This window comes from Morchella sextelata (genome assembly GCF_020137385.1).
Source record: "Morchella sextelata strain SCLS chromosome Unknown scls_1, whole genome shotgun sequence".
Lineage (NCBI taxonomy): Eukaryota > Fungi > Ascomycota > Pezizomycetes > Pezizales > Morchellaceae > Morchella > Morchella sextelata.
This window is the reverse complement of record NW_025408616.1, coordinates 224,449-238,628: the sequence shown is the minus strand read 5'-3', so window position 1 is coordinate 238,628 and position 14,180 is coordinate 224,449. Positions and strand designations below refer to the sequence as shown.

At 47.2% G+C, this 14,180-nt stretch overlaps 3 protein-coding genes across 3 annotated transcripts; 2 read left to right on the top strand and 1 right to left on the bottom strand.

Annotated features, from left to right (window-relative positions):
- Positions 1-1,588: 1,588 nt before the first annotated feature.
- On the bottom strand, positions 1,589-3,033 carry H6S33_000054 (uncharacterized protein; the record flags this gene model as incomplete). The annotated part of the gene is made up of 4 exons (XM_044831928.1): positions 1,589-2,031; positions 2,086-2,767; positions 2,815-2,921; positions 2,991-3,033. 4 exons carry the CDS (start codon positions 3,031-3,033, stop codon positions 1,589-1,591), a joined length of 1,275 nt encoding a protein of 424 aa, XP_044699613.1.
- Positions 3,034-7,178: 4,145 nt separating this feature from the next.
- On the top strand, positions 7,179-8,192 carry H6S33_000053 (uncharacterized protein; the record flags this gene model as incomplete). The annotated part of the gene is made up of 1 exon (XM_044831917.1): positions 7,179-8,192. One exon carries the CDS (start codon positions 7,179-7,181, stop codon positions 8,190-8,192), a length of 1,014 nt encoding a protein of 337 aa, XP_044699612.1.
- Positions 8,193-8,796: 604 nt separating this feature from the next.
- Positions 8,797-9,982, top strand: H6S33_000052 (uncharacterized protein; the record flags this gene model as incomplete). The annotated part of the gene is made up of 4 exons (XM_044831906.1): positions 8,797-8,885; positions 8,976-9,094; positions 9,170-9,423; positions 9,488-9,982. 4 exons carry the CDS (start codon positions 8,797-8,799, stop codon positions 9,980-9,982), a joined length of 957 nt encoding a protein of 318 aa, XP_044699611.1.
- Positions 9,983-14,180: the final 4,198 nt, after the last annotated feature.

Sequence of the window (14,180 nt, the reverse complement as noted above, 5' to 3'; positions counted from 1 at the left end):
TGTAAGTTAGATTGCGGGCAGTCAAATTGTTGGGTATTTGATAGAATGGGGAGGGAATGGGTTGTGGAGATATTCACTGGATTTCAAAACTATTATCCTGGAAATCGATGGAAGCTAGCTGTAAAGCTGCCGGCTGATGGAGTAACTAGTGGTCCCGAAACGGCGCACGAAAATCCAGTTCCGCTACCTCATGCCACTGCTGGTTCAAACTCAGGTAGTTCTCGCAGCTCTTTGGACTCTGGTTGGGTTACATCTGGGCCGGGGAAAGGACTAGAGGATTATACTGCGTTCTCTTCAGGAACAAAGTCTACAGGAAGGCGAGCTTGGCGAAAAACTACACGGCTAACCTTAGATCCCGATACGTAGGAACTTTAGAAGATCATGGGGGTCTGTGGGGGGTCGATCATATCAGAAGAATTATTCATGGCCCATGCCACGATTATTTCTTACCTTTTGTCGGCCTGGATACTGAAATCTTCAGCTCAATTTTCGTGCTGGATGAATCATAGGCTTCAGGTCTTAAGGAATGCCTGGCTGCAAAGACGACTAACATAGTGGAAGCATTACAGCTCGCACCTCAATATTAATAAAATGCTTACGGATTTCGTGGACTGGGACTAGTCATGGAGTGGAGTGGAAGGGATCATCTCACACCCTTGCAAATGAGGGGAATTGGCTAGACACTATCATTATCATATGCATGTAATTAAAGTCGGAAAGCGGACCGGGGAGATAGGCAAGTAATTAGTTCAAAAGATTATATCTATATCTGGTGGTATCCTGTACCTACATATGTTAGATTTTATCGTCATTGGCCCATGGCCCACTAAATAATGGGAGTTAAATCATACTGGGAATGAAACCTCGGAGACCAAGTGTGGAATTATGAATTCTGTAAATAGTGCGAGAGCAGAGCGATCAGTAGAAGCTGATCTGGGTGTGATGGTCAATTCTTGTAGGTGCTGAGGCCCAGACCTGGAGTATGGGAAAAATATCATCTCATCCATGCGGACAGGAAGATCATCACACGTAGTGTAAATAGTACAGAACAAGCAAAAGTCCATGGCCTAGGCATCGCTTCCCTTCTTGATCACATTTGTAACCTGAAATATTATTGGCCGTTAATGGCGGACCAATGATCTCTGCTACAGTAAAGGTTTTCTTTACGATTGGCTAAATCGAGTACGTGCGCTCCATGATCTGTAAGTAATCACAAGACGGCTGAGGTGAATCAGGTTCAAAGATAAGAAAGCTGAGATTTTCTCCCTCCCACGACCAGATCTTTAGCTGCCCCGAAATATATCCTCACAGGCTTTCGAGGATCTTTATCGTACTTCTGCCTGTAAGCTCTAAGCTACGCCTTGATCGACTCCTGGCTTTTCTCTTATCAACGTCTCGGGAGAATTGTTATACTAATACAAGATTCAACATTATTAAACAGGATAAGCAAACCTATTTCTTTCTTTCTCTTATTCCTGAACACTTAAATTCTCATTGATACAACACTACAATTCTTTATGTTCAAAACCATGCTAGTATCTACTTCCACCCAATAACCCCACGTATCTATCCTATCTAACTTTGATAATTACGCACCCTCTCTGGGCTCAACACACACCACCTTAGCCCTTACTACACATCTGACCTCTTTTCCCTCTCCCATCTCATCACCACATTTTTCCACCCCAGGCCATGCCACGCACCCGACCACACTTCCGTCTTCCTCCTCTCCCGTCAGGTCTTCCATAGTCTCCGCATCCCACTTGACGCCAACAGGTATGTCCTGTATTTGGAAGCGTGCGCGCTGGCATCGCATCAGTGTTGCGATACGGATCGTGGCATCCACGATCGCTGTGAGTGATTTTTCGCGGGATGCACTGGGCGGCATCGGGAGAAGGGGTGTGGTATATGTTAGGAGAGCGTTGGTGATACGAGTCGAGAGCTCAGTGAGGACAGCGGGTGTGGCGAGGAGGTGTGTGCGGAGGAGGGTGAGCGTCGAGGCGCGCCAAGAGTTTAAAGATGCTGGTAAAGCTGTACATATTAGAGTCAGCTCAAACACATATCTGAGGGTATTAAGCTAAGTACCTGTGTCGGCAAACATCCCCTCCAATCCCTTCAAAGCCACATCTCGGTCCTCCTCCAGTCCTAAAAACCAGCCCTTAAACACTTCCCTCACTAAGACATCTGCCATCACTGCCTGTACTACATGCACCCTCCTCCCATCACCTACCAGTCCGTCATGCCCGGGTACCGCCCTTTCCAACACTACTCTCACTTCCGCGTCCAAAGATCCTACATCTACCCGTCCCCCCTTCACGGCTCCGTTAGTCAAGCACCAGTTAACGACATCATACCCGATCCTCCCCCACGCATCTCTAAATACTTCATCCCCGACTGCCTCTTCAACTCGCGTGCTAGTACTAATGCACATCTTCAACCCGCCCACCACCTCTTCTAACCGTGCAATCTCGGCATCGCGCGCAGCAATAACGGCGTTTGCAGCGGTTTTGTGCACACGTAGCTCCTCAGCGATGCGGGCATTCGCGGCACGAAGACTGTCGAGCTCAAGTGACGGTGTTGCGGTGTGCTGCTGTAGCTCTAGGATCTGGGCGTCGCGGCGCGAGATGTCTTTCTTGAAGCCTACGATGTCGCGCTTGTAGAGGTCGATGTCTGTGAACATATCACGGCGCTCCTTGTAGAGAGCTGTGAGCGCAGCCTCGAGGTCTTTTATACGTGTGCGGGATACACGACTAGACTTCTTGACTGTCTATAGGGGTATTAGCTCGGAGGAAGCAACGTCAGCGGGGTAAGTACCTCATCTTCATCATTTGCGCCGGAGGTAGTCTGGCTTGACTCTTTCGCTGTTTCTAGTTCTGGAACTTCGTCCGCCTTGGCCTCTGCGGTCTCCTCGTGGGTTTTATCTGGACTTTTCAGCTCCCTGACTTGCGGCCTGGTCTCCTCCTGGGGGTTTCTTGGGTGGTAACTCTCACCTTCAGCTTCCTTAAGCTCCAGAGGAGGCGGCGGGGTGGACATGGCGCGGTCTATGTATTTGGTGGGGGAGATGAGGCATCATGGAGTGGAGATACGGGCGGGACATCTTGCCTGCCTGCATATGCAGCCATGGAAGAGTCTGTGTAACGTTTCACACTATTGTGGATACCGAGTGATGGTCTGTGAGTATCACTGAATATCACTCGGTAGGCGCGTAGAGTGCCAAACTGATACCGTAAACGCCAGGATATCTCGCGTCTTTGCTGGTCATGCGATTTCTGTGTGCCTGAAAGTTCAAGTTCACATATCGTTGAGTTCTGAATCTCTTCTTGAGCGAGTTGGGCATCAATACCAAACCAGGATAATTAATTAATAATTCATTAATTGTGTTCAGCCTGAATCGAAACTGGCCAGGGCAACCACAAATCGGGATAAGATTAACTACATGTATACAATCGTCTGATTCTCCAATGGAGAAGAACCACAGCTGGGAAAGAAGGTATGAGTCCCGTTTATATAAACAATATCCACCAAAATGGCAGATAAGCAAGCGATTAGGCCAACAGAAACGATGTTTTCCAGGACACAACATCATTTTTGTCCTATATGCACCGTGGCCGGCACCTCAAACAAAAGAAATTTTCCCCTGGTATACCAGGTATCATCGAACCTTAGTATGTTTGTGGCCACGATTTCAGGCTCGCTCTGCGGTCACGGATATATATTTTATTTCGCAGGCATATACCATAACCAATAAGTATAATTATAGCTAAAGACTAGGCTAACAGACTGGCCTACACATAGGAAATATCAGTAAAGAAGACTACAACAAGTAAACGACCCAAACTACAGCCTGATCCGGACGTGCGCGCAGTTTACTTGATTCAAAGCTGAATACTGTATATGCACGTTAATCCAGGCTTTTTAACAGGTATATATCAGTCTATCTATATGTTTGCCGAGGCCAGAGGGCTAGAATAAAACTCCAAGCGCACGTGTTATGATCAAAGGGCTCGATATATAACGGTGACTGTCATTTTGACGTAACAGGAACCCATCGAACAGCGATATTTGGTGAAGAAAACATCGTTTTTCTTTGACTTGAATTCTTTTTGTTTGGGTACCACTTCCCCGAAGTACGAGATGCAGTGGCACTGCTTTGGCCAAATTCGGGGTGAAATGATAATCTGTCGAAACATCATTATCTAGTCTTGGGGAATTTACCCAAATTTGGGTCATTAGATAAAGAGCACTCTCAGCTTCTTTTGATCCCCCATTAATAGCTTTCCTTCCTGAACACCACCCTCTTTCCCAAACCCAAGTTCTAATGATGCACATAAGACAAAACGAGACTATTTTGAACCTGTATCTCTACTCGCCAAAAAATAAAGTCTGTGGATGAATTAAGTACCTGGCCTAATGGTTGCGTTGCAACGGTACTTAGTTCATCCACAGACTTTATTTTTTGGCGAGTATATCTTGTCTCATTGTCTCATTATATCGCAGCCTTAATAATCTCGAGACCTAAGGTAAGTCTCGGGACATCCTGTTAGTCTCTTAGATGAACAAGAATAGACAGCCAGAAGATCCGCGGATCCAAGAAGACTTAGTGGGAGCGATCTCCAGTCAGGGCGAATAGTTTTATCCTCATGACTGCATGACTCGTATTGGTGTTGGCGATAATACCGCCATAACTCGAAAAATTGGCTGCTTCCAGAGATCAAAATTACTTGTATGGGAAACTTCTGATGCAGATCGATGCCATTCAACCAATCACTCGAGCAATAATCCCTAGCGGGAGATAGCCAATTTTTTTCGAGTTTTGGCGGTAAGATAGATAGAGGCGAAACTAGACCTCCTTAGGAGATACTTGAAATTACAAGTCTGCGGCGCAGTCCTTGCTAGTGCTCATCGACCCACTCCTTCAAATAATATTAGAGAGTTTAAGCCACCAAAGATTTCTAGCAAGAACAAGCAAAAAAGATCAACCTTCGTAGCTCACCCCCAAACTAGTAGTCTTGAGGCTCTTACTAGTGCTCGATACAGCAGTATCAACAGCAGAAATTACCAGCCCTAGGTTAGTTTCTCCTTTGACCCTGGACCGCTGATCTTTTTTGTCCGACGATCTTTTTTGTTGTTGCCAAAACTCGGATGGCTTAAACTCTCTAATGTGTCGCTAATAAGAACTTCTTGTCTATCAAGCTTTATTAATGATCGCTCTCACCTGCTCCAGATGTAGCAAGTCTCCGCAAAAACGCTCGCTGCCACCGCTACCACGCGAGTGCACAAAATATTATGCCACTTTCAGCCGCAAAGGTGCAGTTTAATGCACAAAACAGCCCTCTCTCATGACATGTCACGTCTCGGCTGGCTATAATTGCACTTCTAGGATGGAGCCGAGTATCGTACATAGGGCTCCGGAAGGCTGGGGCTGAAGAAGATTGCGCCCTGTGTAACGTTTCTCCCGTACCACATACCGTTAACTGCACGTGCTGTTGAGTGCTGTTGGTTTTTGATAGCCTATGTAATGCCCCGCCCTCCATCTCTCGTTCTCGGTCGATCTTTCATGTAGCTAAAGGGCCTAATGACAACCAAAATTACGAGATGATATGTCTAAATATATTAGCCAGTGGTGTTTTAAACGTTTATCACAACGGGTTTACCAGATGCTGGTGGAGTCACCACACTAGAGTAGGTACTCTAGTGTCCACGCCCATGCCTACAGCGATTCACAGGCATTTGGCGAATACACCCATTTGGCGAATTTGTATGTAGCAACCAGCCAGCAACCAGTCAAACTGCGAGTTTGACTAAGATATCCTGATTCTTATTGGCCGTGACCCCTGTTCGTCAAATGGGTGTATTCGCCAAATGCCTGTGAATCGCTGTACCGGGTGTTCACCTTTAGTCTGAAGAACTCTGCTTCGTTGGTTGAACATGCAGGGATTTTATAGAGAGCAACCAATTATCATCAATCACACCGGCCTTAGCGCACCAAATTTGTATGGGGGGAAAAAAGTCTGAAGAACTTTCATATATATTCACTCAAAAATCTAAATATTTTGCTAAAAATACAAAAAAATAACTGCAGAATAGCGCTGGCTCCCAGCTTCCCCTAGACAATATTTTGAGCTCATAAGCCCTTGTGGGGAGTGTTTTCTGATGAAGCTGGGTGCAAACAGCACTCAAATTGCGGTCTCGGAGGTTGCGTTGCAAAAGATGGGGGGCAGCCTATTCAAGTACTTTTTCTGGCGCCAAGTATCACTTTCTGCAGCTTCAACCAATCATACGCCAAAAAAGGGTTCTTCAGACTAACCCATAACCCCCGGTACTCTTTCCATATCTATGATACCCCGACCCAGAAACCCTAAAGCTAACTTAACGACGGGCGCACTCCACTGGTTTCTGTCCAATCGATTCAGCCCCTTTCTCTGCCTTAAGGCTCTGTGTAATACTCGTGTAACATACGAGATCATATGAGTTCATTGGATGATCTGCGGTTAAGCTTAAACTGTCTGGTCTAGTTATTCCATTTTAGGTAATATTAGTCGAGGTTTTCTATTGACAGGGAAAAATACGAAAAGGCTCGAGTTCCTTGACGTGACTCACTAGGCAATTAACAAGCTTTCATAGATCAGTCTTAAGGTAAACGATAGCTACGCTTCTGCAAATATCTTCGCACTATCTGGGAAGCCCAGAGAGTTCCGAAACCAAATGACTGATATGTAGCGTGAGGAGTTGAACATAAAAAACTCCATGTTTGCGGCCATGCCGACGGATCCTAATGTATGTGTAACACTGTGAACTTACACAGCTCATGTAGGCATGTAGGCACTTATCATTAAAACTTCTCAGTGGCTGGATCCTTGGACGAATGCATACATAGTTGATGTGTAGGAGTACAGCCGGTGTCACCGCCGAAGCTGCAGAGTTACCTAACCAAGAACTATCGACGTTGTACAAAGGATGAATTGCAATTAACACGATACGAGGGTCGGCCTTGGCATTGACTGGCGATTTGTGTTGGTAATGGACTTATTTCTTTGCTTTTGGTAGGACGGAGTTGGGGGTGTGGGTTGAAATCTGAATTCAGTAGGTATGTCAGTATATATATCGTCCCCCCTCCATTTCATCTTTCAGACCATTGTGCAGTCATCCGTCTCCTGGCCACATACGTACCTTCAATCATGAAATATCACGCCCCCATTCTTGCCCTGCTTTCTCTCGCAACCTCAGTATGCGCAGAACAAGAACCCTCCAATCTCGGTATCTCCCCTGTCCCCAAAGGGGTCCTCCCAATGGGCTCCATGGGGTCCCCAGCTCCTTCCGATGGTAAATTCACCGCCTTTGCCGACCGAGTTCCCGCCGCCGCAATGCACAAACGACAAACATGTGCCACGGCCGGTACGTACATGTGCGCCAATACTTTCTCCTGCTGTCCCGCTGGCTATGACTGCGAGTCGGATGGCGTGCAGAATTGGTGTTGTCCTACTGGCCAGCTCTGCTCGGGATCATTGCAATATTGTCCCGCTGGGCATACTGATTGTGGGCCCATTAACGGTGGGGATGGATGCTGTCCTACTGCTACCTCGACTTGCTACTACCAGAGTAGCACGAGCCGGTATGGATGTTTGGAGAAAGGTAGTGGTGGCAGTAGTGGCGGTAGCAGCGGTGGTAGCAGTGGCGGTAGCAGTGGTAGTGGATCATGTTCGAGGTCGGGGTACTTTCCTTGTGCAGATCTGTCTGGGTGCTGTCCGAACGGGACTACATGTGTGTCAGGCGAGAACTACTGCCAGAAAGATTGTGATCGTGGGGAGACGGAGTGTGCCGGCGGGTGCTGCCCTTCAGGATACGCATGCGACGCTGTACGGGAGAGCTGCATCAGAAATGGCGGAGGCGGAGGTGGTGGGCTTGGTGAAAGCACTGTGCAGGCATCTACATCTAGTAGAGTGAGACGTACTTCGTCGACGACTTCGTTCGCAGCTCCGACACCGACTGAGACAGGTGATTTTATCTTCTCAGAGGAGACTCCTTTTTCTACTGAGGGGTCAACTACTTCCACGAGGGCGTCAACCACACGGTCAACGGTGCCTACGAGCACAGTGGCTCAGGTAATTGCTGGGAATGGTGGGTCTGGCGTAAGAGTCCCGGTGGTGTTTGGATTGATGATTATTGGGTTGTTTGCGGTCGTGCGTTTATAAAGCGGAGTTTCTGTGTAATCTCACGGGCCATGTTAATAGTTATGTATTTATGTTGAGATCGAGATGTGTCATACGAATCTTAATAAATGTAATTTGAATTTAATGTATGTATGTATGTATGTGAAAAGTTCCGTGGTGGGTTTTGCGACCAAATTTCACTTGATTTCTCTTCATGATAAACTGCTAGTAATTAAGAATAACACATAGAGTGAGGTCCTGGACGAGGACTCTCAAAGGAAACGCAGATTATTCAATTGACTGACTGTACAACGATCATTGACCGCTCGACGAGCTAACTGGTTGAGTTCTGTTTCACGTGAGCCGTGCAACCGCAACAGCAGCAACAGCAACACGTCTTCACGTAACCCCTGCAATTCAGGCATCCACTATCCCACTATCCACACCCCACTACTCCTCCACCCCACTACAGCTCCCTCTCCCTTCCTCATCACAAAAAGCTCCCTCATCACCATCAACAGGACCTTGCCGATTTCACCAATTGGCAGATAGCTCGTCAAATCCAAAAGTATCTTTTCTGCGCATTGTCTTTTGCAATTCATCAATTGAGACTGACCTTTTAGCTCCTACAACAGGAACCCCAGGCATGGCCGGTAGAGGTATACCATCTGCGCCCAAAGGTGCGAGATGGAGCACTTCTGACAAGAAACCGGGAGCGGCTGCTGGCGCGAACAGGTTTGTTTTCATCAAATTTTATTTTCGCTGCGTTTTCTGGTTCACTATTTAGGAGACATGGATACAGCTGCTAACTCATACACCTGATAGGGATGGTGGGGCACCTTCGCAGATTAGGTGTGCGATCTGTAAAAAAACGAAGAGTAAGGATGAGTTCTCTAACCGCCAGCTCCTCAAGTTCAGTTCGTACAAGAGGGGCAGTCGAACAAGTAAGTACAAGCCACCGAGCACCATAGCTCAACTGTAATTGCTTCAAAGTAGACTTTGGTGCTGATTCCAGCCAGCCAAGAAAGATGTGGATTCAGTGCATGTCGCTTGCACCCTGTGCACCGCGAACCAAACTTGCGAGCTCAAATGCTATGTTTGCGACAAAGTGAAGGGTTTGCATGAGTTCGCCAAAAACCAGCGAAAGAACCCAGATAACGCCAGGTGCATCAATTGTGTCGACACTGATATTAAAATCGAGCCCGATCTTCGTCCTGATGATGCCACTGATTCAAGCAGCAGCGACGATGAGGAAGAAGAAGAAGAGTACGATGTATGTGTTTGAATCTACGTCTTGTACTTTCCATGGTTGGTTTTCTTTGCTAACAATTTCTTAGTGGGATGTTGGCGCGTCAAGGTCGAATGTCAACAAGGTCAGGCCTTATATATCTCAGAATAAGAAGAATGATTGGGCATCAGCTACCGGTGAGGACGATGAAGATGAATTTGGAGATGTCTCATCTTCTACTACATCCCATCATGGTGGTCCTCCCAGACAGCAGGGATACAACCTTCCGGCACGTCCCGGCGCCGCACAGCGTGCTCCGGTTGTGTTTAATCCCCGTGCTAACCAGCCCTCTAACTCCGGCGCCAGTCGTGCTCCTCCTGTCGAAGACGACGATGATCAATGGGAAACTATGGATAGAACGAGGCCCATTGGGGGCTCGAGTAGAGCCTCATCTACTGCCTCGCGCTCCGGTTATTCATCACAGCAGCCAGCCACTAGGAAGAACGGATGGGCAAAGGTTTCTAAGGCTCCACAATGGGGTCAACCCGAGAATAATGTGCCGGAGGAAGAAAGCCCATGGGCCAGTTATGGTCGCAAGAAGTAGAGGATGTTGGACGATCGAAACCTCTAACATTGCTCTTTTCTTCCCCTCCTCCTGAAATTCTAAGTTTCGTCATGTACCCGTCTTCCTATTGATACAATTTTCGTCTTCTCTGCATCCCGCATCCTCTATCTCGTATCATTTCCCTCTCGTGACGCCTCATCTCTTCCCCTGATCATTACACGCAATACCCTCAATAACCAATCATTTCTCTTTGGATTCAAATGCAGGGGCCGTTTTCTCTTACCTCCTTTCTCTTTTCGAGAGTACCAAATGTGTCAAGTCTGTTGATAGACGTACAGAGTCTAGTTAGATCTTTTTGTACGTAAAAAAACAACTCCTTTTGGAAAGGTAAGTACCTCAATAGACGGAACTACCATTTCTCAACCTTAAAACTGTCTATTCTACATATACGGAGAAACTCCTGCCTTGATTAGTGCCGACTATCAATCATGTTATCATCTCTTTCTTACCTTGTAAGCTTAAGCTGCCTATGTAAACTTACACCCCTGTCGTGTGTTAAAAAAAAAAACCTGTCGTGTCATAGATTATCACTCGGCCAACCGCCGAATCACAAATGTTAGAAATATAGGTGGGTGTTGGCTGCTTTCTTGACTGGATAGATTGATAGGAAAGATATGTTGCTTGTATTTCTTATATGCTTGACTACAGTACAAATAAGTGACCTCATATACCCATATAACTCTTAATACACTGAACTATTCCATTGTTTCCACCGTCTACTCTTGACACCATAGTGACATACGGCGATTTATAGTGACAACTAAACGTTTGATCCTAGGCTCGGGAGCCATACGTTTCAACAACAAATGTGGAACAGGATTCAATCAGCCCAGCGCTTATACGCAATAAAACAGATAAAGATTCCCCACCTCCTTCCACATCGAAAAAGGTGAAATTCAAGCGGGAGCAACAGAAAAAGCGAATGAAATTTCTCAAATTTTATGTGTACATGTACTCAAAAGTCTACAGCACGATAAACCCCGCCTCTAGAAGTCTAATGGTACATATTTCAATGTGCGTAGTCCTCGCCCATATAGGTACCTGCGCCTTCAACATTTAGCTTCCAAATCCGCATCGGGCTGTGAGGTTTGCTTAAAGTCAGATTGAAAATTTGAGGAATGTCTTTACAGGCGCGGACAGCTGCTGGTCGAATAATTTTTATGCCTACATGTAGATCCTTGGCCGACCCTGTGTCGTAACTCTTGGACAACCCGCGTCAGTTTCCCGGAGAGTGTTTTCTCCCTGCTGCTATTGTAGTTTCTCCTGAACATCAGCCTTGTGATCGTTTGTACATAATATGTATTAACAGTAGCTAGTCCGATGCAACCCCGGCCCTAGCTTCATTATTTAGACATGGTATATTAGGATCAAGCTAATAAGATGCTTGGTCGTTCTCTGCTCTTATCATGTTATGGTCGTTAGGGAATTTGCATGATAAAGTAGCTAAAGGTCTCATATCTCTAGACCTATATCGTGGGGGGAGGCGGGGTAGATGCGGTCTATTTCTCTCATAACAAGATACTAGTCAATGATATCAAACTGGCTAACGATGCAGGCCGGAACAGCATACCAACCCGTCCATGAACATCCAGACTGGCTGGCTGGGCAAGCACGTAGAGCACGCAGTAGTTATGCAAATATCACCAAATATCAGAACACCGACTGTAGCTATGGGTGGACAAAAAATATTATTATTCCAATTATTACTATTATTCCAAAAAAAAAAAGAGTTAATTCATATCAAAAATACAGCTGCATAACATGCACAAAGTGATGTTTCAATTTGAGCGATCCCCTCAGCCGCGGGGGGAACGAAACTATTTTTCAGAACACATGTTATTAGTATGCTGCCCCTCCTCGACTCATACCACCCAGCGATAAGCTCAAAGCCCTCCCCGATCGCGCGCGCATCTCCCTGCGCACCCGCCACCACCTACCCTCACGCAGATCATCCCCCCCGCTCCCCCTAACCCTACTTCCAGCGACCCACCGCAACACCATACTTTGCCCCCCCCCCCGTCTGCTCTCTGCACTGCGCTGCACTGCACTGCACCGAGCGAGCGCTTAGAGACAGCCATAACCACAGTCGACGTATTGAGAAGAGAGGGGAAAAAGCAAGCATGCAGGGTCACCCAACCAAACGTCGGCGGGTATCTTGCACTTTGTGGGCGTATGTATATACTAGCAGAGTACTTACTCTATGCTATACCTGCAGCCCGATTGAGATATACGCTCATCCAGAGAAGTAGAGTACATGCAGAAAGATAATCAACACGCCCGACTGCTACCTAACACTCTAAGCTGGAGTAAGTGGCTGGGGAAGCAGTACCCGATGGAGTGGCGGGTCCCAGAGGGTTGGTAGAGTGTGATGTTATGCGGTTGTGGTTGCGTTCATGCGCGTCACGGAAATGGTAGATAATAAAAGTTGGGTCTATGATTGTGGGATTTGGAACCTGGGGCGGGGCACGAGTGACGGGACATGAAGCACACCAAAAAGAATCGAACTACGGCGTGCTAAATATGTATATACGGCCTGCTGCAATCTAAGACATCTCGGGATCAGAAATTTCTTTACTCTGGAGCTTTAGACGGATACCCTAGTGCGAAACCTCCCTGTGGGACCTTCAAAACCCCGTGTTTGATGGATAATATTACGCTTGGTTAGTGTAGAGGTTATCACTCCGGATTTTGATGTAAAAGAAAATTCCGGCAACCCCGGTTCGAATCCGGGATCGAGCTCTCTTTTTGACTTTTTAGCTTTCGTGTGGGTTTAGTCTACTGTTGTTCATTCCATACTATGGTAGCTGATCCATACTATGTGTCCTAATCAACCAAATTGACATACAAGCACATGTAGTCGTAGACTAACACATTTTCCGCGAGATTGCAAACTACAGGATTTCTCTGCTTATATTTAGAGCACTCGTACTGCATGTCTCGAAAACTCATGATGACTCACATGGCTGGCTATATGTACATACATACACTTGAGCACGCTTCCTACCACTTTCTGAAGGCGACAACGCGTCAGCCAGAACTCGCAGGCAAAGTGACGTTTCGGGGTGTTGCAACCTGTCTCAGGCGCAGTGTATCAAACCCGTATCGGTGTCATGACGATTCATGGACTTTCGAGCCATATGCGTATCATCCATCAGCCAGAACCCCTCAGCTAGCTAGCTCTCGCGGGTGTTTGCAGCCACATTACATTACGGGGGGAGACCTCCACGTGTGCGAATGTTGAGTTAAACTAAAAGATATAGTTGCCGTATGATACTTAACCGCAGTCTGGCGGTGTAGGGTTGTGAGCTCGCCCGTCTTCCCGGTGCCGTAACTATATCCACATATGCTTCCCGTAGGCCTGTAGCCGGGAGCTTGGGTCTCATACCGACTCCCAACCCTGAAAACATCTGCGTAATGTTTCCTGTCCAAACGAAACAAGTTTTACACTCACAGGGACAACACACCAACACCAGCTTTCAGCGATCACACACTATCACTCGTGGCCGACCTCCAGCGGCGGGCGGCGTGTAGCCCGATGCTATGAAAGCAAAACTACATCATATGCAACCTAGGCACAGGGAATTCCCACCTGGAAACCTCCGATCTCCGTCTCGATCTGCCTGCCCCCAGCCAAGAACAGAAACCCATCCATTGGTCCGTGCAGGCCATCGCTCGAACCACAAATCTTCCGATAGACAGCTCCCCCCGCCAGGGATCAACTTGATTTGCATACGGGCCGAAGTATCCTACCCTATCAACCACGGCCAGGGCCGGTCTCCACCGTTGCTTTTATTGGGCCAGTAAATAAACTCCACGGAATGAATGAAATGGGGCCTACGTATCGGTCGGGCGGCGGGCGGATTCATCTGCAACTTTAAAGATGGTTTTGATTTTTTGTATGACAGATCTACCCGTCCGCAGAAGTAAAGTACGCAGTCCCGCATGGGAAGCTGAGCTTACGAGTCCGAAGAACAAGCGGCAAGGTGGTCCTGGGACACGGTAGGTCGGTCAACAATAGGGACCCTACGTGTTTCTCCATCCTGTGACGGCGCTGGCAGGCAATCAAGGAAGGGCGGGCGGCACTGCACATACGTTGAGGGAGGATGTCAAATTCCAAAGTGTTTTGTACCATGGGAGTGGGAATAGCCAGGTATTTCCTGGGGCATTTTCTTTCTGA